The following is a 25,970-nucleotide window of genomic DNA, read 5'->3' as shown; positions in this document are numbered from 1 at the left end:
GTTTGAAAACACACACACCATGATCCCATAATGTCATTGTTCAATTTCCTTAATTCTGATTATTTTACATGTAGCATAGCGATTCTTTATAAGTTAAACAGTTAACCTAATTTCCTTGTTTGCAAAGTCCTTTTCGTGTACTTTTTGGGAGTTGATTTTTAATCAACTCTCCTATGCAGTCACTCGGACAAACCGAAAGTGAAACAGTGTTTGGACCTCAGCACAAATCATTGCTCCTGACAAGACTTAGTTCTTGAAAATAATTGATGAAATCGATGTGATGTATGCTAAAGCATTGTTTTTCAAGGAAACTTATTTACATACACCTTAAAAATAGTCAGATTTTAAATGGTACGAACAATTTAAATATTTTTTGTAGTCGTATGTATTTCTACGCCAGAGTTCAATATAGTCTCGTTCAACTCGACGCTCGGCTGTCTCCGTAAACCCTTGTCGGAGATTTACGGTGTCAGCCGAGCGTTTGGTTGAACGAGACTATAGTTCAATATTGCTTGGATCCATACAATTTTCGAGAAATATTTCTACCACTGATACATACTTTGATTGAATTAATTATATCTTTAAATATTATTTAACATGATTCATATGGAGGTTTCTCGACATTCTAGTCGAAAAAGTTCAAAAATTCATATTATAAAAATATGCGTAATTCAAATTAGAAACTACGTATACGTGTACTTGTCATGCAAAAAAATATATCATTGATTTTAAATAAATAAACATCGACAAAATCAACTCCCGTCAGTTCTTCAGTACTTTGATTATTTTTATTTTCAGCTGATTGACATTTCGAAATGAACTATCGTTTTGACATTTTAAATGAATTTTTATGCAATCGATTAAATATTCGTATGATATGCTATTTTGTTAACATCAATACTTCACAGTCTGATAAATTGCTAACTAAAGTAAAAGAAGGTAGAATAAATACTGAACTACGTAAATATATAAACAAGAAGTAATTTTTAGGGAAGGAGTGTTAGGATGTTTTGTTTCGAAGTTTGTCTTTAATTGATTTTAAGACAATTTTTACTTTAAGAGTGACATACAAAATATAAAAAAAACTTCGAAGGAACTTGATGATATAATGGTATGTAGGTATACGTACATGAATAAATCATTGCTATTTAAACTTCTTCAGCTCATTCACAAAGAAACAATTCAGCTGTAAAGCTTCTATAAATTATGCACGATCAAAATTGCAAAGGTGTACAAGAGTGTATTGGGTTTCCTGAATGCTTTTTTAAAAACGATTCAACGCATTCCCCTGCCACGATTTAAATTTCTCTCACATATCATTGGCTCGATCTCTTCGTGCAGTAAAAATTACATATCTAAACACATTCTGTATTTTTCTCATAGCAATATTTAGCGTAAAGGACGCATTATTTCAGTTTGATCATGCGTTGCTCTAGTGGAAGGGGGTGGGGGGTGGGGGGTTGTGTTCTGTTATCAAAAATAGCCCCCTTCTCTTCCCCAAGCAAACAAAATTAACCATTTTTAACGCACCATAAATGAATAAAGACACAATTAAGGAATAGCTCAGCAATAATATCCATCAAAATGTCGGGTACATCTAAATCAACTAAAACGTAAATAAATCAAAAGACGATTTTTGAGGTATACAACATGTCTCTTACACTTTATATAAAAAATTAAAAGAAAGACGTCCTATATAACTGTATTTTTATATTACAGAGCTGTGCTTGTCTTCAAATTCTGTGATCTCCATCTAAACTGACAAATTCAAGTAATGTGTAAATATTGTAAATTCTTCGTCTATTTTCGAAACCTGAAACATAAGTTGCACAAAAAACATGGTACGCGAGGTAACTCTCCCGTTTACTGCACAAAACAATGTCAAGAGTTACCGTTCGTTGATCACCAGTAATTAAGATCGTTAGCGTGATACCTGTATAACTTGTATACATCAGAAAAAACCAAAATGTCAGTGGTATCTCAAATTCTTTTATTGCTATCGAAAAAAAAAACACAGAGAAAATAAACTAAGACTTTTGGATTTAAATCCCCGGCATAATAGCCGGCATGCGTGAGAATTTCAATTGTTTCTCTCTTTCCGAGTGAACGATTACCTGTGCTGTACAGGTATAATAAATCTCCGGAGGGAAGATGACAAAGAAAATCGATTGCGGCAAACTACCCCGATTTACAGCCAGGAAGTAAGAGAGCGGAGAGTGATCAGAAAAAAACGGAAAGAAGAAAAAATCTCCCAGGAAACAGGACAGGACTAATGGCTGGCATTAGTTTTTAATACTTATATAGCATTGTAAGACAGAAAGAAAAAACCCAACAGTTATACGTATATTGTTGGAAGGTAATACTGTGAGGAAAAGGAGTAAAACGGTTCTACGGGTTTTATTCAGACGATCGTGTTTGGGGGTGAAGCACGGATAGAAAGAAAACAAGAAGTGAGGATAGATTGACAGAAGAACAGATACATTAGTATCGGAGTGATGACGTAATGACGGAGTGAAAGAGGGGAGAAACACGTGTAAAAAGGTAAATACAACACACTGTGTATAATACAGTGGGTGTAGTGTCATAAATATAACACAGGTGTGATGTAATCGTATTTTATGCATTCTTGTGCGTAGAATTCTGCTTTCCATATCTAAAGTTCAAACTCTAACACAAACTCATAATGAAGCAGTCATTTCCGATAAGCGGAACTTAAGTAGTTGAGTAGGATGAGGGAGGGGGTTCGGGGTTATAACGACATGTAGGGTTGTTTTTAATTATATAACGTAAAATGAGGGAATCGATACTGCAGGTGATAGAAAGAGGTAGAATCAGAAGTATTTTATGTTTCTTCATCATTTAGCTATAGTTTGCAATCATAGACCATTTGAAAGATTCATAGAAAAAACAGAGATTATACACAAAAATCATTTGTTTTTTTAGAATAATTTTTTGCTATGTATAAATGTATTTCATTAAGCTTTTTTATAGAATCACGCAATTATAATTACAGGTTTTGTGCATTGTATTTCGTTCAGCGAGGGAAGGGGGGGGGGGGGTTTCCACACACTGTCTGCATAGATAACGTAAGGAGGAACAAAGGTCTGTTACTCTGTTGTTATCTGGGAACATATTTAATTTATTGTCCTAGATGAGAGGTTCTAAGTGGGTCATAGGCACCATGTATATAAATATCGTGATATATCGTAACCCATAAAAAACTCATAAGTGGGGACAACGGGGCCAATTTTAAAACAGATATGAAATTTACAAAATCCCCCCCCCCCAAAAAAAAAAAAAAATGAAAAAAGGCTTTGATAAAATAAGAGGATGACTTTGCCCCTAAATCTAAAGCTTGGTAATATCCAATATTTTTGTCTGTCTACTAGTGCGTCCATAACAGTTTGTATGTTTGTTTATCTGTCTGTCTAGCTGTCTATCTGTTTGCCGGTCAGAAAAAACTGCCGGACTATTATCATACATGTGTATTCAAATAGTTACACATTTTTAAACCTGACAGATACTTCTTATTTGCCTAAAATGAAGGTCAATGTTATCGAACGACATTTACTGCTCGTTAAGGTCAATATCATTATTGATGTTGGGTTCAAAATACTGTTCAGGGTTGTATACCGGTATCCGGATCAAACTGTGTTGGAAAAATGGTAAACTTTCCCTGTGGGTAATATCGGAAAGGGGAGAGGGCTGGGGGTTGGTAGGGGAATATCACTTTAAACGCTATAGAGGTATACTGCCTTATAATACATGTACTAATTCAACAGATATTCATCTCACTAACTACAGCGAATGTTTAGCAATTATATGGCGATAACCGACAAAACGACCCTACAATTCGTATTTCACTACAACAATGCAAATACGATAATGAACCCAGAGTGGACTGAAAGGTAGACTGACACAGACGATCACCAAGGGAATCCGATTGTCAATTATTTCCTTCGGGTATCATCTATAATTTATATTGCCTGGTCACGGCTCTCTTGTCAAAGGATCTTTTGCTACGATGTAAATGTGTGCGAAATAAAGATCTTCAAAATTTGCCATCTTGTGAAATAAATGGACGAAAATGAATTGCAATGTTACCTATTCAAGCGTTCGAGTTACTAGAGCAAACAAAGCAAAAATGAATTGATCAAAGATATTCCCTAGAGATAATTCTCATGACTTCGAATTTTTTTGTACATCCCTTGAATAGCCCAGAATTTCAAATGCATTAAATTAACATCGCCTATTCTCAGAAATGTAGAGATTTAAATTCGATGTAACTACCCGGGGGGCACAATGTTGATCTGATGTTCAAATCGTTTTGATATGATAATCAGGAGTGCGTTTTTGGCCTCCAGAGTAGGGCCGCTTATGTCATCAGCAACAAGAGATTAAGTTACGTTTTTACCGCAGTGTTAACATGGTTCCGTGAATTATTGATAGCTTCATAAATTCTTTTGCCGATTATTTACTAGAAAAACATCGATGAAAGTAAGAAATGGGTGAATAAAAAAAAACCCATACACGTATTATAAATTAAACATTGTCGAATTTTTACGAAGATGCAGATAATGTCAATAAATGTCATAAATCGATTCCCATGAATATCTCTCTCTCTCTCTCTCTCTCTCTCTCTCTCTCTCTCTCGCTCTCTCTCTCTCTCTCTCTGAACGTTATTTAGAAATCTTAACTAACTCAGTATTAGGATCACTGAAGTTATCATTAATCTTTTTGTTTTATCAATTAGTAAAAGAAACAAGTTTCTTTTAAAAATTGAATCTTCATTTTAAAAACAAAAAACTCAATCGAAAAGTCAACCGTCTTTGAATAATAAAGAAAAACACCCGTAAAAATTTATTAGCTAGGATTTTTAAATCACGTTTGTCTATTTATTACTCATTTAGTAGTTTACAAGTGATACGGAACGATGACTTTTTTCGTATATAACTTAAATTTTTCAAATTCATGTAAATTGAGATGACTTTAAAACCATTTTACTTGGAAGTCAAAGGCTTGGAAAATTAGTTTTTATATTATACTTGGTTACCTATGTGTCTGTTTGTTAAAGTTGTACATTGCTGCGCTGTTAATAACAAGCAATTCATTTTTTAGTAATTTAAGAGACGGCGATTGTATTTGTTTAGATATGTTTAAAGAACAGCATCAGAAGGGTATACTTAGCTCAAATTATCCAAACAACTGTGATACACACACACACACACACACACACACTCTCTCTCTCTCTCTCTCTCTCTCTCTCTCATCAAAATATATATGTATATTATCTATTCAAAAAAAGAATGCGAAAAGTTCATGGAAATATACATTATCATTTGAATTAAGAATTTGAAGTTAGACGCTTACAACTGAGAACAAGGGTTGCGTGGCATGTTTTGTTGATTTTATACTGAATCTATCATTTTTGGGAGTTGATTTTAATCAAATCTCCTATGCAGTCACTCTGGCACAGTGTTTGGACCTAAGCAAAAATCATCACCGCTGACAAGTCTTAGTTCTTGAATAAAATAGAAAAATTCGATGTTATGTATGCTGAAGCATTGTTTTTCAAGGAAACTTATCTATAAACACTTTGAAAATAGTAAGATTTTATATAATACGAACACATCGTGAAAAGAATAAGAATTACTGTGTCAAATAAAGTGTAGAATTTTACTTGTCTGCCGGAGTACCTACAATACAGGTAAACAGTTTTTTGTTTTTTAAAAGAAGCACTCAGCTTTAAAAAATGAAAGTCAAATGGCTGCTACTTCACAAAAAATCATCTTTTATCTCTCTATTGATGAATAATATCCAAAAATAGATTTTAAAAAAAAGTTCTTGCAGCCTATCATGTGTATCAATAATTTGTTATAAATTCGTTTTGATTTTCATTTGCAAAACCATTTAAGCCCCGAACATAAACACTCAGTATCGATAAGTGGCATGACTTGGAGAAATCTTTCGGGACTATTATGTCATCTTGCCCGAATCAAAACGAAGGCAGCACTCATTAAAACTCAGATACGACTTCGATTTTTCTGGCATTAAACAATCGACATCAACTGAACTTATTGACAACGCAATGTAACCGGAAATAGCAAGGATGATGGGTAAATACTAAACATGTGATCTAGGACATCAAACTTCAAACTTAGATATCGATCCCAATTGATTTGATGCGGGGTTTTTTTTCTTTTAAAATTATTTGCGGTGTGTGGTTGACTTCATAGAGAGAATTTATCGAGAATCCCAGTGATGATAAGATAAAAAGACTGATTAGGGGATTAGATTAGACTTAGGAGCAAAAACCGCACAGGAAAATCCTTACACACCTTGCCGGTAGCTAAGTAAGTTGACAGAATGAGTTATCTTATGTATAGTTTAAGAGTTGTAATGTTTACTTTGATGTATTGAGATTTTATTGAATAGATTTGATTTCGGTTACAAAGATAACGGACAGTTAAAGATTGCTTCAAACTTGTTCGTCTTAACGAATACACACCGTTCTATTTGCATAGTCGTTGTAACAAGACGTTACTCTAAGTTGATAAACCCTTGAACCACACAAAGACTACACAGAGTGAAATAAAACAGAAAATATACTGTTCAAATTTGAAAGAACAATCTGTCTGTGAAAGATAAGAACCAGCATGGGTAACCATTTTTGCGCCTTAAAAGGGGATTTTATAAAACACAACCAAACTTTTACAAATAGAAAAAATAGTAAAACTAAAAGCAATGGTTTGCAAAATGTGTAGTGCTGAAACAACAGAATACCTCTTCAGTAAAATGTATCTAAATACTGAATATGAGGAATACAAATGGATAATCTCTCTCTCTCTCTCTCTCTCTCTCTCTCTCTCTCTCTCTCTCTCTTTTTCTCTCTCTCTCATGAAGTTGCAAGAACTGATTTCCAATCTTCAGATTCTTTTGCCGCGATTCTGAAAAAGGGAGGAATATTCGTAAGAATTAAGTATTGACATTTACTGCCAAAACATGTAAAAGTGATTATCTACCACCTGACCCCCCCCCCTTCCAACCCAGTCCACGTATCCCCCCTCCACCCCTCCCCCAAAACACTTCATCCCTTCTCTTCTTTGTAAACATCAAATATTCATTCACAAAACCTTATATTAAAATAACCAACAGATTGCTTTGTTCCTTTTTGATGATAAAAAGTAATTTGTACCAAATAAGAACAAGGGTATGCACTGATAAATAACAATAGAAATCGTCATGTATAATTCACAGCAATGTTCTGCACCTCAAACTCTGACAGACCTGTGTCGCAATCTTTATAGAGTTTAGTTTTAAGACAACTGGCTGGTTATGGCCATTTTAAGACAATATTGATCTCACCGAGAAGAAGAGTTGTATATAAAGATATAAGGGACAATTCAAATTTAAAGTAAAATCATTTGGATTGTTTTATCTTACTGAATAAAAATAGTCCATAGCTAAAAAAAAAATATTCTTATTCAATTTTAAGGTAGATCTTATGGTTGATTTGTTTACAATCCAATACACTTAATAAATGTATTTTTTTTGTTTTTAGACTATTAAAAAAAAATATGGTCTAGATTGCAAACGAGATTGTGACCATGCATTAGTTTAGGCATCAAATAATCACAATGGCCGTGCATTACAATAGAATTCAATATACCGAGGAATCTGGTCCAAAGTAAATGGACACTGATCGGAAAAACTAATTTAAATCTCGCTCGTTTTTTTTACAACCGGAAAATTACTTTAAACATTTTCACCCGATAAATATAATAATCTATAGATTGTGTTCAGTTGAAGGTGCGATAACTGTCAAATTTTCAGCGTGGCCTTGGATTAGAAGAGCATATAATAGACTTATGAATCTCTTTCATCATGATGATTCATGATGATGAAAAATTTTGTCGACATTTCAACCAATATTTTATCGTCAAACATTAGATATATTGATGACAAAATATACTAGAATATCAGGCTTAAAAAATTCAATTAAAGCATTGCAGCACGTTCATTCTTCAACAGGTAAATGTTGACAGATTTCAGAAGTTTGAGTGCCCGCCATCTCATCTGGGATTTAATGATGAACAAATACTGTATCTGACAATGAAATCCACACTGACAGGAAGTTGTTATCACGTGATCTTAATCATCACCGTCATCTATGACGTAATAGGTAAGAATTACATTTTTGAAATATAATTGTTAGTTCGCTTTCATCCTACTAGTGTTTTGATTAATATACGTGCTTTTGTATCTTTTTTGCCTAACATTTATTTGAATGAATACGCAAACCATTACTGTATATTATCTTTCCACGGATGTTCCTTTGCAATTAAAATGTGGTGTTATGAAAAACAAGTCATAACACCAAATTTTATTTTTAAATAAACGTTTGTGGGAAGACAATATGCTATTTAAACGATTTTTTGTGAAAACTTTTCAAGTTATCAAACACGAACACATGCATCATGTGTGATATTTGACGAACTGAACAGATTCAATTTCATTTCATCAATAAGTATTGCATTACTATGAAATATTTTCACCACTTGTATGAAATGTCAAATGTTCAATGTTAGGAGTAAGTTAAAAATTCATTAGGCCTACATCTTACAAATCGCATTTCAATTAATTATTAATGGGAAAAATGTTAAATAATACTTTGAAATAAGCCTTATATAATTCAATGCTCTGATTTTTAGCTCACCTGAGCCAAAGGCTCAAGTGAGCTTTTCTGATCACAATTTGTCCGTTGTCTGTCGTTGTCGTCGTCGTTGTCGTCGTCGTTAACTTTTCACATTTTCATCTTCTTCTCAAGAACCACTGGGCAGATTTCAACCAAATTTGGCACAAAGCACCACTAGGTAAAGGGGATTCAAGTTTGTTCAAATGAAGTGCCACGCCCTCTTTAGAGGGGAGATAATTGAGAATTATTGAAAATTTGTTGGTATTTTTCCAAAATCTTCTTCTCAAAAACTATGCGGCCTGAAAAGCTTAAACTTGTGTGGAGGCATCGTCAGGTAGTGTAGATTCAAGTTTGTTCAAATCATGGTCCCCGGGGGTAGGGAGGGGCCACAAGAGGGGGATCAAGTTTTTCATAGGAATATATAGAGACAATCTTTAAAAATCTTCTTCTCAAAAACTATCAGGCCAGAAAAGCTCAAATTAAAATTGAAGCATCCTCAGGTAGTGTAGATTCAAGTTTGTTCAAATGATGGTCCCCGGGGGTAGGGTGGGGCCACAATTGGGGGATCAAGTTTTACATAGGAATATATAGAGAAAATCTTTAAAAATCTTCTTCTCAAAAACTATTAGGCCAGGAAAGCTCAACTTTGAGTGGAAGCATCCTCAGATAGTGTAGATTCAAGTTTGTTCGAATCATGGTCCCGGGGGTAGGGTGGGGCCAAAATTGGGGGATCAAGTTTTACATGGGAATAAATAGAGAAAATCTTTAAAAATCTTCTTCTCAAAAATTATTTGGCCAGGAAAGCTCAGCTTTGAGTGGAAGCATCCTCAGATAGTGTAGATTCAAGTTTTTTCGAATCATGATTTCGGGGGTAGAGTGGGGCCACAATTGGGGGATCAAGTTTTACATAGGAATAAATAGAGAAAATCTTTAAAAATTTTCTTCTCAAAAATAATTTGGCCAGGAAAGCTCAGCTTTAAGTGGAAGCATCCTCAGATAGTGTAGATTCAAGTTTGTTCAAATCATGGTCCCCGGCAGTAGGGTGGGACCACAATAGGGGGATCATGTTTTACATAGGAATACATAGAGAAAATCTTTAAAAATCTTCTTCTCAAAAACTATTTGGCCTGAAAAGCTCAAATTAAAATGGAAGCATCCTCAGATAATGTAGATTCAAGTTTGTTCAAATCATGGTCCCTGGGGGTAGGGTGGGGCCACAATTGTTGGATAAATTTTTATATAGGAATATATAGAGACAATCTTTAAAAAAATTTCTTTTAAAAACTTTTTGGCCAAGAAAGCTCAAATTGGAGTGTAACCATCCTCAGATAATGTAGATTTAAGTTTGTTCAAATCATGGTCCCTGGGGGTAGGGCGGTGCCACAATGGGGGATAAATTTTTATATATGTATAGAGAAAAAGTCTTCTTAATTCTCAAAACTATTAGGCCAGGAAAGCCCAAATTTGAGTGGAGGATCCCCAGATCATATAGATTCAAGTTTGTTTATTAATAGTTTAGGGGTAGGGTGAGGCCACAATGGGGGATGAATTTTTACTTAGGAATATATAGAGAAAATCTTTAAAAATCTTCTTTTTAAAGACTATTTGGCCAGAAAAGCTTAAGCTTGTGTATAGAGGCTTCCACAGGTAGTGTAAATTCAAGTTTGCAAAATCACAGTCCCTAGTGGTAGGGCGGGACCGTGATGGCGATTTGAATTTTTACATAGGAATATATAGAGAAAATCTTTAAAAACATTCTGGGAAAGTTTTCGGTCCAAAACTCAGTACTTAGTGTGAAAGCACAGGTTATGCAGATTTAAGTTTGATGAAACCATGATTCCCTAGTGAAAAGTGGGGCCACGAAATGGGGAAAGGGGGGGGGGGGGTATATATAGGAATAGAGAAAAATCTTCTTGCAGGTACAACAACAAAAGGGGCTTGGTATTTACAAAAAAAATAAGAGGTGGATAAAAATTGGCAGATTTTCAATTTTTTTTTAGCAAGATCTACTGTAGTCAGTTGTCAAGATATTTTGATACTGCAATGCTGATTTGATCATAATTAAGGCAATTGTTGCTCAGGTGAGTGTGTGGCCCCTGGGCCTCTTGTTTTTAAAAAGTAGCTTCTATTCACAAGTTCTAGAAGTCGGATGATGTTAAAAAAAATATAGTGAATAAAAGACTATTTCCAATTAAAAGGCGACAAGTGGTGTACGAGCACTCAATCTTCGTTGTTTGTGCTTAAAACAGGATTCAAACCAAACGAAATAGTACGTCTATGTAGGAACTGGTGTAAGACTTTGAACTGAAATATAGAGAAGTCGAATAGGGCTGTTCCTCTCCTAACCAATGTAGTTCTGAAAAATACATTTTTCTTTAAAATACAAAATAATTCATAAAAAAGATGCTCAAATAAATAATCAGTACCGAATAAAGAAACTCTATGAGGCAGGATCCATAATGGAAATAATTTAAAGATACGCTGTAATTCTTTAATAATATTCAGATATATTGCTATATTTAATCCCAGTATCCTTTGACGATACAGAACACGTTACCGAGAATGGATTTTTTTTTCAATTTTTTTTTTTGTTTCTTTTGCATTAACAGTCTGTATCTATCTCAATATTGATTGGTATTGTTATATCGGGGCTTATGTCGATGGGTCAAAGTTATTAATCATATTTAATGTTCCTTGGTGTATGGATAATTAATAGAATTGATCCGTACGTCTGTTGGTAAGGTCATGTACGTTGGAAGTAAAAGCTGTGTATCAGAGAAGTATCGATCATAAAACCTGGTGTGGATAGACGATGGAAACGGAAAGTCAAAAATGTTGTTTGACTTGAACTTTGAGAGAGAGAGAGAGAGAGAGAGAGAGAGAGAGAGAGAGAGAGAGAGAGAGAGAGAGAGAGAGAGAGAGATGCAGACAGACAGAAACAGAGACGAAGACAGCCAGACGGACAGGCATACAGACAGAGAAAGATATGATAAGAAGCAGGGAATTATATAGAGGATGCCAAAGAAGTAGTTTTGTGCGAAAGAAAAGAATATATTGGTAGTTCCCTAGTATTTTTTTTACATTACAGGATCTCCCATCAAACACATTCTACACGACTATCAACCGGTTTACTATGACCATAACATACTCAAACAGCAGCATGAGCGCATGCGCAGGTCGCTTATCAATACAATGGACTTTGAGTTCGGTACACACAACAGGTATGTTGTTGTTGTTTTGTTTTTTTTGGTGTTAAAACCCGTAAAAGGAATACGCACTAGAAGTAAAAATATCAAATATATGTCGTTGATCATCCCCTTCATGAAATAGCTGACTGTATAGGTTATAGAGATGTTAACACTTGCTATAAATCTATAAACTTAGTTCAATATTTAATCAAATTGAAGAATATGTGGCCTCAGAAGTAAAACTCAAGTGCAAATGAATGGATATAATTATGGTAGTCATCAATTGTTATGTTCTATATATTAAATTATAGACAATTCAAAGTGAGGCTAAAAAGAGACAATCATGTGTTCCACCCTGACGTCATCATCGAATCTAGTCACGGTCCATTGGAGATGGATACGTCATTTCTATACACCGGTATTCTTCAAGGTAAGGACTTGTAAAACTAAGATAGATGTGTTAGTTGTGCGGAAAAAGTAAATTTGGTCCAAAGTAATTTGTTATAAGATTCTATTTATTAACTGTTCTTGTCCTTCTTGTGAAAATTCATTATAAACAGAAGCTTGTTCTAAGCTTAAACTCGCTTTAACTACACAGAGAAAGATCAAGTCCTTTAGTTCGGCTCAAATTAAAATATTATTAAGTATATTGATACAAAAGGTAGTATTTGTATGATACCTAATAACCTGAATGTTCAAGTTCACACAACAAATATCTTTAAAACAATTCAAATTAATTTACTAGTAAATCAACTGACTTGAACCATAAGGTTTAAAAAAGGATCGTAAGAAAACATTGCAACATGATTCACATTGTAAAAGAAATCAGAATTGCTATTTTATTCTTGCCTTTTGTTGTTTATTTACATCGATAGTAACTGTTTATTCTGTAAATCATCCCTTGATTTTTTTTCCAATTAGATAAAATATCAGTTGGAATGCAATCAGAATGCGAGTGTTTGCGCTTTGATCCCATGTGCATAACGCGTCACTCTCTTTATTAATAACTCGAAATGCTATGAAAACAGTATGATCAACTTCTTTGCATATATCTATATTTTTTCAAGGTGAACGTTCTCGAGTCTTTGGAATTGTCAACCCTGAAGGCCATTTCCAAGGTCAAATTCAAACTGAGGGTGTGACTTATTTTGTGGAGCCCTCGTCTCAATATTTCAAACAACCACAAGAGTTTCATTCCATCATATACACAACCGATGACGTCAACTTTAACACGTCGTCATTTTGCAACGCCGACGGTATTAGACAGAGTGTCATGAACAAAATTCCTTTAGACGATCGTCACGAGGAATCCAACCAATGGAAACACAGATATTCATTTGATGCGAACCTACCGGAACACCGCCGGAAGAGGGCGATAGTTCCGGCAAAGACTGTGTGTACATTGTACATGCAGGCGGATCATACGTTTTATCAGAAGTACGGCAGCAATGTGGACACGGTGGTCGCTCAGCTTGGGGCTTATGTTCAGGCTGCCAACGATATATTCAGACCCATAGGTAAAAATGAAACCCCATCCTCAGGCACTGATAATAGTTTCCTTTCATTTTCACTTATATATTTATACTTATTGATATGTGCAATACTTATCCATTAATCTGATTGCTTTTCTATCATTCTAAAGATTTTGATTCGGATAGTAGCGCAGACAACATTGCTTTCCTCGTCAAGAGGTTGAAAGTATACACGGACCCAAACGCTGCGGGGTACAAATTCAATGGTCACTACAGTGTGGAGAAGTTCCTTGATCTGCACTCAACAAATAACTACGATGATTATTGCCTGTCCTATATGTTCGCAGACCGTGACTTCGATGGGGGAGTTCTCGGTCTCGCATGGGTGGCTTCCTTGTCAAAAGCCGGTGGCGTGTGTGAAATATATCGAGTATGTTGTTTTCCCATAAATGAAAGATAATTCTTCAACAGAATGCTATATGTACCAGACCGGGAGTCTGCTAAATTTGAAACAGTGGGCGGTATAATGCCTACCTTAAATATTAATAAGTTCTTCGATTTGAAAACTGTAAGTAATAGTTGTTACATGTATTACTTGCATCTGTACCACAGTAATAAAATATCGAATCGGATGATGCTGCACTTCCTCCCAATACACTCATGACTTAAAATTATTTTTTTGATTTTTAAATAAAAGCCTGTTTAATAATATTCATGATGAATTCCTAACTTAACGTTTCAAATTTAAATTCAAGTCAAATTAATTGTCAAGTCAAATAAAATTTCAAGTGGATCCTCTATTTTTAGAGTTACAGTGGAGAGTCGAAGAGTCTAAACACCGGAATTGTGACGGTCAAGAATTACGGAGCCGAAGTAGCTTCTGTTGTGACGCAGGTGACCTTTGCCCATGAAATAGGTCACAACTTCGGATCAGAGGTAGGACTTTATTTTAAATTTTAATTCTTCAAAATATTGTATCGTTAAATGCCATGATCTAGTAGCTTAATGTTCTTTTTTATTCAAAAAATCCTTTTTAGATTTAATTTTTTCCCTCCCAATTCCATCTTTTGCTTCAGAGATCGATGTGAACAGTGTTTTTGATTGGAATATTTCACATGCAGAAAACAAAGTATTTTCAAAAAATATTATGTAAATGTCATAAAATTACTCAAATAAATTTACATTCATATTTTCAAAAGCATGATACAGATGGCACCACGTGTGCTCCTGGTGGATCGGACGGAAATTACATCATGTATGCGCACGCAACATCCGGAAATCTACTAAACAACAACAAATTTTCTTCCTGTAGTATCAACCAAATGGCGCCGATTATTGAAAACAAATGTCGGACTTCTACGGGGTGTTTTATAGGTAAACGAACTTGTTTAAAAACCAACTTGATGTTATAAAATATTATTCTTAAATAAAAATTTTAAATATAGAATTAGTTCTTGTAACATTGATATGGTTAAAATTGTTATGAAGAGATTCCATCGCCTTAAATATTAATTTATATTACTTTAGAAATAATATTTGTCTTGAGCTTTTTGAAAACAATGAGAATAAAAAAAACTTGACATAGAAATGTTTTAAGATTTCGAGCAAAATATTACATGCATAATATTAAGGTATTCAAATTTCCCGCCAACAGAACCAGTTGGTTACGTCTGCGGAAATAAGATCGTGGAGAGCCCGGATGAAGAGTGTGACTGTGGCTGGGACGAGGAATGCACGGAGACGTGTTGTAACAAAGCGGGAACCTCGAATGAATGTAAATACACAGGCAGTACATCGGGATTCTGCAGGTAAGGAAAGTTTTCTTTCCGTGTGAATCAACATAGATTATGTAATGTCAAAATGATATCTACTACACCTGAGGCGTGTTCAAAAGAGCGAGCGCTCTCCAAAATTCCCTATTTTATCCGCAACATAAATTTTGGCGAACTCTCGCAAGCGCTCTCTCTCTGCTAAACAGGCCTGTGTATGTTACAATTGATAGTACTTTCTACAATCTGCATCCTCATGTATCTACTAGTAAAATTCCAATTGTTTTTGATTTACACTCTTTAAAGTGTCATTGTAACTACTGGTAAATATTCATCGGAAGCAATTGAAGAATATATAAGAATGGGTTTCCACATTTATGCTTTTATCAATAAAAATAAAAGAGCATGGCTTTTATATGCTTATCAAAGAGTTTTGTTTTCAGTCCCAGTGAGGGGCCGTGTTGTGGCGCCAACTGTCAGAAGAAGACTTCCGGTGTGTGTCGGGGGAATACGTCATGTCTGGCTACAGCCGAGTGTGAATATCCTTTTTGAGGAGAGAGAGAGAGAGAGAGAGAGAGAGAGAGAGAGAGAGAGAGAGAGAGAGAGAGAGAGAGAGAGAGAGATTGTATTTCGTCAACCTAAATATAATGTTCGGGACCGAAGTAGAGGAATTTGGTAATACATGTATATGTAAACTTGAACATTTATCTCCTATAAAGGGTAAGAAGACTATTCTATGCTTTTCTCCTTAACGTTTGCACTGGTTCGAGTGTCACTTGCCCGTCATCAGCACCGGAACCTAATGGTACCGCATGCGCAAACGGACAAGTTTGCTATCTAGGTGTAAGTAATTTTTGTGTCTTTCATTTAATTGCTGCTGCTTTGTTGACTGCAAAATTAAGTATTCAATAATGGAAAGTTTTAAATAATCTGTTTACGACGGTACATAATAGTCAATGGTCGGGATGCCCGGCGCAGGCATAAGGTTAATTTGGCGTAAAAAAAAAAATGACCGTAACTTACAACTAAAGTACCGATAGACCTACAGTTAAAAAAACTATTTTTTCCTCATTTCACTTTTCATTTTGACTAACTTTTGTGGAAGTTTCACGTGTTCTTCGAGCTGATTAAAGAGATAGTATACTTTTATTTTCTAAGGTATAGAAATCTGACTACGACTGCGAAGCTCTTCTGTTGACTTTTGGTGAAATTTCAAGGGTTTTTCCTTTTTTTCCATAGAAGTAAGAGTAAATGTTTTAATGATTTCCGAACCCTCGTATGATAATAAATTCGTCCCGTTACAGGAGTGCTCAGCCTCCGTGTGTCTGGCCAAGGGTTACCTCTCCTGTCAGTGCCCGGGGTCCGGGTGGAAGGACGCCAACCTGTGCCGCCTCTGTTGTCTGGTCAACGACACGTGCAGCTTCGCGGGGGATATCCCTGATCTGACAGAGGCCAAGGCGTTCACGGGGGCGCCCTGTAACAACTTTAAGGGCTACTGTGACGTGTTTCACGTCTGTCGTGAGGTATTTCTTTCTTTACTTCTTTTATGAAACTTATTAAAGCATAATAACATGCATTATTTATCATATAAAAAAGCTTAGAGAAAGTGTATTGAAAAATTCCCTCTGTCTCTTTCCAGTTTGTTATTGGGTTGTACGAGTTATATAATGATTATGAGCTAGAATTAATTAACATAACCTGATTACACGTAAAAGATTATTCGACTGTCTGAATATTTAATGAAGGACTGCTTACTTTTTTTGACATTATGTTATAGGTATCAGGCGAGTTTATGATACATTGATGTTGCCTTCATTATAATATCCATCGCTGTTGCTCTTTATCATTCATTGCTGCATAAAATATTGACGCTCGTTTACAACATGCGTCACTTTTAAACAAGATTTGACGCTATTTTTATGCAAAATAGAACGCCAGCGAAGAATATTTGAAACTATCACATAACGTCTGATGCTATAAAATTGACGTTTTTGTTCAAACATTCGACACTACACATACCATTTGACGCCATAAAGATGAGCGGTGTCTGCTCTATTCGTAGGTAGACCCAACCGGCCCCCTCAGTAACATCAGGAAGCTGTTACTGTCCGGGGACATCATCAACACGGTCAAACAGTTCCTGACGGAGAAGTGGTGGGTGGCCGTACTGGGGGCGGTGGGACTGTTCATCATTATGGTAAAACAATTCATATTATTTGATTATATTAGATATTTTATAATCATTAATGTGTATATTACAGCCAAAACTATTGACATTCTTTTGTATTGATTATCTCTCTTTACCTTTTTTGAAATATCGTCAATTTTGATAACCATATATTTTTTTTTTGGTAACATTTATTTTTGAACTCGTTATTTTTCCTTCGGAATGTTTGTCCGTGTAGAACACGTACATGTGCCCTATATACTGTTAGTCGATAATGATGATGATGATGATGATGATGATGATGATGATGATGATGATGAGATTTTTAAATATATTGATCTTAAATTGGTAAATTTTCTTTGTGACATTTTGTCCTTACAACCACCGATGTTAACATTATTTGAATTTTGTTTATTCATCCAGACATTTCATTGTTATTAGCATTAAAAAAAAATCTGTCCTAAGTTATTTAAAAACATTGTGCATTGGGTTTAAATATTCTGTAATATTGTCAAACTAATGAAAAGGCACCATAATAAGAACCAATAATATACTTCAAAATTTAAAAAAAGTAGATTTTTTTTTTAGTTTATAAGTTGTCAGCGTTCATAGTGTAAATCTATAGAGTAAGATTTTTTTTCTTTGTAGGGAATTTTTATTAAGGTCTGTGGGAAAAGTCATGGACCGAAAGAAAAGAAGTCCGGCGGAGGAAAAGGGGGAAAACCGAATCGCGTCCGTCCTATGCCTCGAGAGAGTCATATGTAAACACGTATTACTCCGCCTGTTTCAGAAATTGATATCTGATCCTCAGCAATGTCCGATAACTCTTAAATATCCTGTGAATTATTTGATAACTTTGTGTATATTTAATGGTTTTATTTTGAAAAAAAAAATATTTTAAACAATTTGTGTTTTATTATACGATGTATACTGAATATATGACTAATATATGTCAGAGAGAACTACAACACTGTGAACGTGTGATGATCAGAGAACCCATGGAACCGTTTTCACTGTTTACCATCATAACATCGCGTTCATTCTTTTCTAATATTTCTCATATCATTGACCTTCAAATTTGCATACCATTGACCTCCAAATTTGCATATAATTGAAATAAGCATTTGCATAGCATTGGTTCCTATTTGTGTATAATAATTAATGGATGTAAGATGACGTTGACGAACCTTTAGCATGCATAATGTACATGTATTCAAACATTCTGTGATATGAAATGTTTCCTAGACCATCTAGGTGTATATAGATATTTTTCTTAATCGATTTTAGTTTGTGTTCTTTCGTCTCTCCGTCCAAGTTATTGAAAAATGTATTTTTTCAAAGGCATATTATATTACTTTTGCTTTTTTAAAAGAAAAAAAAAGAGTGCTATATTTATTATGCTTTTTTTTCTTGAATGTTTTTGAAGAATGCGATTTTTGCATAGCTTTCTGTTAAATGATAAATGTTACAGCTTTTTAATGGAGAAAACTGAATTGTCATCATATTATCTATTTATATCACATCTTTAGCCATAAATTGCTATCTAGTAAAGAAAAGTTCTAAGCATTTTACTTTTTAAAGTTTTGTTGCTCTCCTATATCTTTATACAGATCCATTCTCTTAGAGAAAAATAATACAGTTCTATAATGAACACAGTCAGTATGGTTTATGGTTTTTTTTTAGTATTGTCCATCAATTTTTTTAGTCCCGGCACACGTTTTATAAATATCAAATATTATTGATTTATTGTGATAGCTTTTTAATAAAAACGAAGTATTGTAAACATATACTTACAATATTTAAGCTTTTAATGTCGTTGATTGATTTTTTTTTCTATCAAAATCAAATATTTGACTTAAGTTAGTAAGTAATTTAACGTACTGTATTACCCAAAATGAGGAAAAAAGATTTTTGCAATAAAAATATATTTAATTTTTTTTTATTTGTTTGTCTTTTATATTGACTTCTCAACCAAAATTTTTAGGTTTTATTTTTTTTCAATTTTGCTTTTTATGATATTTTCATTATCTTGTAAAAATTGAAGCAAAGTTTTATCAAATAAACGAATTTCAGAAACTCTCTTCTGGCATTAAACAAAGAATAATCAACAGTTTTTCTCGTCTTTTGCTTTGAACAATTTTACCCCTAGACCGCAATCCATTTAAAATTAAATGTTCAAATGTTTTAAAATACTGTTAGATGGTGCAGTGATCCTTTCTATAAACAAATTAAGAAACTTTCTCGCCATACCCCCTGTACGTCACGGTTTACTGCGCGCACGATCTGTTGTGGCGACCCGTGGTCAGTTATGAAGCTTAAATGAAATGTTGACATTACTGCTTAAATTTCTTCACCCCCTCAGTTTCGCTGTCATTTTTAAAAGCCTCTTCGCCATAAAAGTAAATTCTGTGTTGACCGTCGCATCAAATTCCGCCTTTCCTAACGTTTTCCCCTAGCGAGTTTTATATCTAATCTAAACTTAAAAAATAAAAGGCACTGGTTTTTTTCCAAATATTTCTATGTGGCTTGAGGGGGATGCCAATTATACTGATTTCAAACTTGTAGAAGAAAAAAAAATCAAACAACCGAGCAACCAAATTCACATTCTTAAAGGCTCCTTAACAAACAATAAACCGATCACTAAACTTGTACGGCCTCAATTTACTTACATCATGCCTTTCCGTGTCGTCTGTTTTTAGATTCGATTTCTCACTCTTTTTTTTTTGTTGAAACACGGTATAAGGGTCTGGTCATAAATTGTAGACGATTGCACAGGCCCAAGTACACGCCGACCGCTATCTAACAGTTTTATTACAAGCGCCTTTTGTTTGTTGTGTATAATTTGAGGAGAAACCTTTGCAGAAGTGACTACCTGGCGACTTCCTTTTTCTGTGGGTGAACCATTCACGCCATTTCATTAAGGATACACACTTTTCTTTATTGCATGTTGTTTTCTTTTTGACTGAAGTCAGAGAAATTAATTATGGATTACGTTGGATAATTAAGCGCCTCGGATCAGAATGTTAAGTCGTGATATGTGATGATATTTTTGTCGTATTGAGAAAGTATTAGAAATGTAATATTTTTTGACGGATCTAATAGGATTCCCTCCGTTATTTATCATCCTATCCCAGAATGCCGAGACGGGTACATCCAAACGAGCAGGCAGAGGACAGGGACCCAAACAAACTGAACCAACACCTCAAGGTATGCATGCCAAAATAGGCGCGGACCTAAGATTTGTTGTTTTAAATAACATTATTTATTGGCACGGATCTATTGTTCTAACAATCCACAAATTGACACTGTTTTCAAGTGAAGATGTGAAGAATCATAGGTGTAAGCAGGCAACTAGCAGCAGGTGGCGAGGGCGAGGAGAGGGGGTACCAATTTTCCTTGCGATTGTCGGTTTTTTTCTTCCTTAAAAAAAGAAAAAAGATTCGTGCCTGATATTGTTACAATCTACATGTACTAGCATGGCTGCATGCTCTGTTGATAAACAAAACCTAACATCTATACACGCGAATTTAATAGATGACTGCTGAACTGATAAATCAGTTCAAATTACCACTCTGGTGTGGATCGATATTTTTTCGTTTAAATAATTCACAAGTGACAAGAAGTGCGGTCTGTAACTTACATGTGCATGCATCTTAGCTTCTTGAATAATACAATATTTTCTACAATCTTAACGTTTCTTTTAATGCCTTATTGAATTACAGAACCGTAAAATGCTAGCCTAAATAAAAAATCAGTTCATGATAAAATTTGGCTTTAATTATCCCCCGCCCCACCCACTTTTATACACACACTATCACTGTCTTATTAGACACTTTTCAATTTTGTTATACAACGGAAAAAAGATAAAATAATGATACTTATAAATAGGTCATTCTAAATGCCTAAAAAATGTATCATTGGTTTTGCTCCAAAGTTAGATTAATACTTACTTTAATTAAAGTGTTCGTCGTAAAGGGCAGATAACCTGTGACTTTGTATATCAAAGTAGGTGGGGCTATATGGACCGTGGATATCGGCCTGGGTAGTTCATTGATAAAGCTTCTGACTAAAGTTGCAAGGGTTCCGGGTTCGAATCAAACTCCAGCCATATGTTTTCAATTGATCAATATGCCCATTTCCTATTAAATTTTGGTGCCTTTACAAACCCCTGGAATTGACAGTTGAACCACTGTCAGGGTAAGAGCCTGAGGGATTCGAGGCTAAGATGATTAAAGGAGGGAGGAATGTAGAAGTTGGGGCTCTCGACGACTAGAATGGTAGGGATCCCGGGTTCGAATCCCGGTCCAGCCATGGTTTCAATATATTAATTGAAATGTTCATTCCTCGTTTTATATTACACTTAAACTCATTTCATCATGTTCTGAATTCTTTATCTGGTAAGCGTAAAATAACACGATAAATCGACCGTTATCTGTATGTACATGTACACACCATTTAGATATTAAAGAATTTACAACATAACATTTTATTGACAATTACTGCTATCTTTACTTCAATTCAAAATGCTAGGTAAAATATCTGCTTAGAATTTTTGCTTATTTTTTAAGCCTTATATTGTGACAGTTATTCAATATTTCTTGGGATTCATGCAGATTCATGTAAACCGTCCAGGGTAAATCAGCATTTCTTTCCAAACTTGTAATATATTTGGTCTTAATCGTCCCTTGCATATTGTCTTTGTAAAAAAACGTACGCGTGCATTTGCCTGTAACTGAATTTACACACAAGTAGTTTGAACATTATATTGAACTTTAAACCCTGTCATGTAGTATAAATGACTTCAGTTTACTAATGTCGGAGATAGCTCCAAGGCTTTTAAAACAGACTGCTTGTTTACATTTGCCGTAAATTGACATACATGTAGAACATGTCGTAACCATTGTCGTAAAATTACCTACACGTCGTGACGTCTGATAATTTTGTATTTGCCCTCACCTAGCTTATTTTCTTTATTTGCTGTCCCCTTTTCAGGTCAAGTTTCACGATGTCTTCGAAGAGGCACCAGCTCTAAAGAGTCTCGAGTTGATCTGGTTATGTTCGCAAGAGTGCTACACGTGTTTCAATGACTGCTGCTACAAACTCCTCACGTTTTTTCTCGCTCCCTTCATCGCCATATGGTGGGGGTGTGGCTTCGCCCTGACTGCATTCGAACACGTGTGGTGCCTTACGCCGATCAACAAGAACGTATATATATGCTGCGGCACGTGCTTTAAAGGCTGCTTCAAGTACCTCTTTGACTGTTTGGTCACGCCATGCACTCGGGCCTGCGGAGGAATATTCGTCGTGTTTCACACCGACCGGCCTCCGACCCCGAGAATACGCCCCAAAGCTCGGCAGACGAAAACAGCATCACGTGACCAGAAAGGAGAAGAAGAAAACCAAAATGACGAAGACGACGATAAAAATAGGAAGGCAGCCATTTTGGCTGTCCCGATAGTGGCGCGGGAATCCAGTTACCTTTCGCATAACAAAGGGAATGCGTTAAAATCAATTCAACGCCAGATGGGGCTCTACAACTGAAAATTTTGGAGGGAAAATCAAATAGTATTTTATGGCGTTAATTACGTTATATATTTTTAATTATGGAGTTTTAATTAGAAGTAATGTATTCAATGCGATTGATGTAAAACTAACTCTAATAAGAAGTGGGGTATTCATGCGATTTTATGATGTTAATGTAACAACTATAGAGTATTTTAATTATTTATTGTAAAAATAACTTTGGATCTTTTTAAAGTTGTACTATGGGCCGCGGATTCAGTATTCAAGAGACTGTGATATCGCTTCTTTGAGCAACATAAACTTTGCTATAAAACTACTTTTCAAAGTCACTTTATTTGCTTTGATATATGCATAAAAACACATTGTTTCTTTACATAGACACATAAAACCTCTTTTTGAAACAGGCGTTTTTTCATCATTTATTTAAACGATTGCTTTGACATTGCCATTAATATTACCGACATGACGACCCGATAAAACTGTTGAAGCTATTAGATGTGCGTAGCAGAAAGGGGCACTCTTTAAGAATCTACTGAATTTATGTGTCTTGAATTTGGTTAAACGTTGTTTTTTTCTCTTTCCCATACACACAGTTTGGCCCAACAATCCTTGCTATTTTGATCATGGAAGCATTTTATTGGATTTTTTTCTTTGATGAATCCTCTGAATAATAAATACTACCATCTAATAAGTCAACCGACGTTTTACGATTCATTCAGCTTTTATTAAAGTTTGTGGAGACATCGTAGAATACGATCGGAAACTCTTAGCTAGCAAAGATGAAACAGAAATAATGCAATAATTTGGTAATTATACATAATATTTGCTTAAATAAGCGTGTTGCACCACCGATTTTCTTTTAAGAATAGAAATTATTCAAATTGAAAAAAAAAGAAAAAGAAAGTAAGTGAATGCTTTGATCTGATTCACATATTTTTAGTCTAGCTATTGTCTATTTTTGGTGCAACCATTACTTAATTAAGGTCTTCCGTTTCCAACGGAAGACCTTATTGTTATTGCTTTGTTTCTTTTTCCCTTTTTTTTTTTTTTTCTTACGCTTTTTTGTACAAGCGATTTTTTGAAAACGACTTGACCGATTTTCATGAAAATTTCAGATCTTGTAGATATTGATAAAAACCTTATATATAATTTTTTATTTTAATGACGTCATTTCCGTTCGGGAGATATTGACGTTTTAGTGATTTTTAGAGGGTCATTTTGTCCTGCTATCTCCTCCTAAACGAAAAAAGATATTGAATTTAAATTTTCAGGAATTGTAGACAAAAGATTGTAGATGTGTTTAAAGGCATTTGTGGTTGTCTGGCTTCAAAGGCGTCGAAGCTCGCCTGGACCCGAAAATCGAGTTTAAAAAAACGACGTCATTTTTAATGGTTTTCGTTCTTTATCTCCTTTCCTGAAAATATTTTACCATAACATTTAGAGCAAATAAAAGTTATATTAACAAGATCTTCCGTTTGATAACAAGAAAAAGGGGCTGGTCCCTCAAATTAGGGGCCAAAAGGGCTCTAAAGTCTTTCTCCCATAGCACTTTACTGAGAAATATTTTGTAATATGTTTAAAAAGCAAAAATGTTTATCTTTTACTAATAAAACTATACAATATAAATTTTTTATTATGCGTTACGTAATTAGGGGTTTTAAGGGGCCAAAAGTCCAAAATTTCGATCGAATATATCTCAAGAAGGACAAATATTTTTAAAAACAATATAGAATAAAAGATGCTTAGAATGATGTTTTAAACAATATTCAATCATAAAATTTTCGTTATCTGGCCCCAATAAGGAGATTAGGGGTCGGCCCCTAAAATGTCATATCCCAGATAGCTTAAAAACGGCAAAGAATTTCTAAACACTTGTTGTACAAAATATGTTTAATATCAAAAGAACTTTCGTTTGATAACAAGAAAAAGGGGCTGGTCCCTCAAATTAGGGGCCAAAAGGGCTCTAAAGTCTTTCTTCCATAGCACTCCACTGAGAAATATTTTATAATATGTTTAAGAAGCAAAAATGTTCATCTTTCACTAATAAAACTATACATTATAAATTTTTTATTATGCATTACGTAATTAGGGGTTTCAAGGGGCCAAAAGTGCAAACTTCGATCGAATATACCTCAAAAAGGACAAATATTTTGAAAAGCAATATAGAATAAAAGATGCTTAGAATGATGTTTTAAACAATATTCAATCATAAAAGTTTCGTTATCTGGCCCCAATAAGGAGATTAGGGGTCGGCCCCTAAAATGTCCTATCCCAGATAGCTCTAAAACGGCAAAGAATTTCTAAACACTTGTTGAACAAAATATGATTAATATCAAAAGAACTTTCGTTTGATGTCAAGAAAAAGGGGCTGGCCCTCCAATTTAGGGGCCAAAAGGGCTCTAAAGTCTTTCTTCCATAGCACTTTAATGAGAAATATTTTGTAATATGTTTAAGAAGCAAAAATGTTCATCTTTCACTAATAAAACTATACAGTATAAAAAATTTATTATGCGTTACGTAATTAGGGGTTTTAAGGGGCCAAAAGTCCAAAACTTCGATCGAATATATCTAAAAAAGGACAAATATTTTGAAAAGCGATATAGAATAAAAGATGCTTAGAATGATGTTTTAAACAATATTCAATCATAAAATTTTCGTTATCTGGCCCCAATAAGGAGATTAGGGGTCGGCCCCTAAAACGTCCTATCCCAGATAGCTCAAACACGGCAAAGAATTTCTAAACACTTGTTGAACAAAATATGATTAATATCAAAAGAACTTTCGTATGATAACAAGAAAAAGGGGCTGGCTGTTCAATTTAGGGGCAAAAAGGGCTCTAAAGTCTTTCTTCCATAGCACTTTACTGAAAAATATTTTGTTATATGTTAAGGAAGCAATAATGTTCATCTCACATTTATTTAACAATATATTATAATTATTTTATCATGTGTTCCGTATTTAAGGGGTTTTTAATGGGTTTTAAGGGGCCAGAAGTACAAAACTTTGATAACATACCTCAAACAGAACAAATATTTTAAAAAGCATCATTTTGAAAATCAGTATAGAATGCTGAGAATGATGTTCCTAACAAAATTCAACCATCAATTTTTTTGCTGTTGTCCCAATAAGGAGATAAAGGGTCAAATATCAAAGTCA

At 34.5% G+C, this 25,970-nt stretch overlaps 2 protein-coding genes across 4 annotated transcripts; both read left to right on the top strand.

Moving 5' to 3' along the window:
- The first annotated feature begins 2,114 nt into the window (after positions 1-2,114).
- Positions 2,115-19,227, top strand: LOC128172249 (disintegrin and metalloproteinase domain-containing protein 10-like). Of its 3 annotated transcripts, none has more exons than XM_052838043.1 (14): positions 2,115-2,541; positions 8,046-8,182; positions 11,784-11,916; positions 12,195-12,313; positions 12,951-13,400; positions 13,526-13,785; positions 14,163-14,291; positions 14,555-14,729; positions 15,010-15,163; positions 15,568-15,663; positions 15,886-15,967; positions 16,429-16,647; positions 17,187-17,321; positions 17,940-19,227. In XM_052838043.1, the coding sequence occupies exons 2-14, from the start codon at positions 8,113-8,115 to the stop codon at positions 18,054-18,056; spliced, it is 2,139 nt and encodes a 712-aa protein (XP_052694003.1). In that variant the 5' UTR covers positions 2,115-2,541; positions 8,046-8,112; the 3' UTR covers positions 18,057-19,227. The 3 variants fall into 3 exon arrangements, with proteins under 3 accessions (XP_052694003.1, XP_052694001.1, XP_052694002.1); XM_052838041.1 differs by having other exon boundaries at positions 8,032-8,182; XM_052838042.1 differs by lacking the exon at positions 2,115-2,541 and adding an exon at positions 6,218-6,353 and having other exon boundaries at positions 8,032-8,182.
- Positions 19,228-19,978: 751 nt separating this feature from the next.
- On the top strand, positions 19,979-23,215 carry LOC128172250 (caveolin-2-like). The gene is made up of 2 exons (XM_052838044.1): positions 19,979-20,498; positions 22,284-23,215. Exons 1-2 carry the CDS (start codon positions 20,427-20,429, stop codon positions 22,830-22,832), a joined length of 621 nt encoding a protein of 206 aa, XP_052694004.1. The 5' UTR covers positions 19,979-20,426; the 3' UTR covers positions 22,833-23,215.
- The last annotated feature ends 2,755 nt before the right edge of the window (positions 23,216-25,970 follow it).

Source organism: Crassostrea angulata, chromosome 2, assembly GCF_025612915.1.
Source record: "Crassostrea angulata isolate pt1a10 chromosome 2, ASM2561291v2, whole genome shotgun sequence".
Taxonomy (NCBI): Eukaryota; Metazoa; Mollusca; class Bivalvia; order Ostreida; family Ostreidae; genus Magallana; species Magallana angulata.
This window is presented reverse-complemented; position numbering and strand designations above follow the sequence as displayed.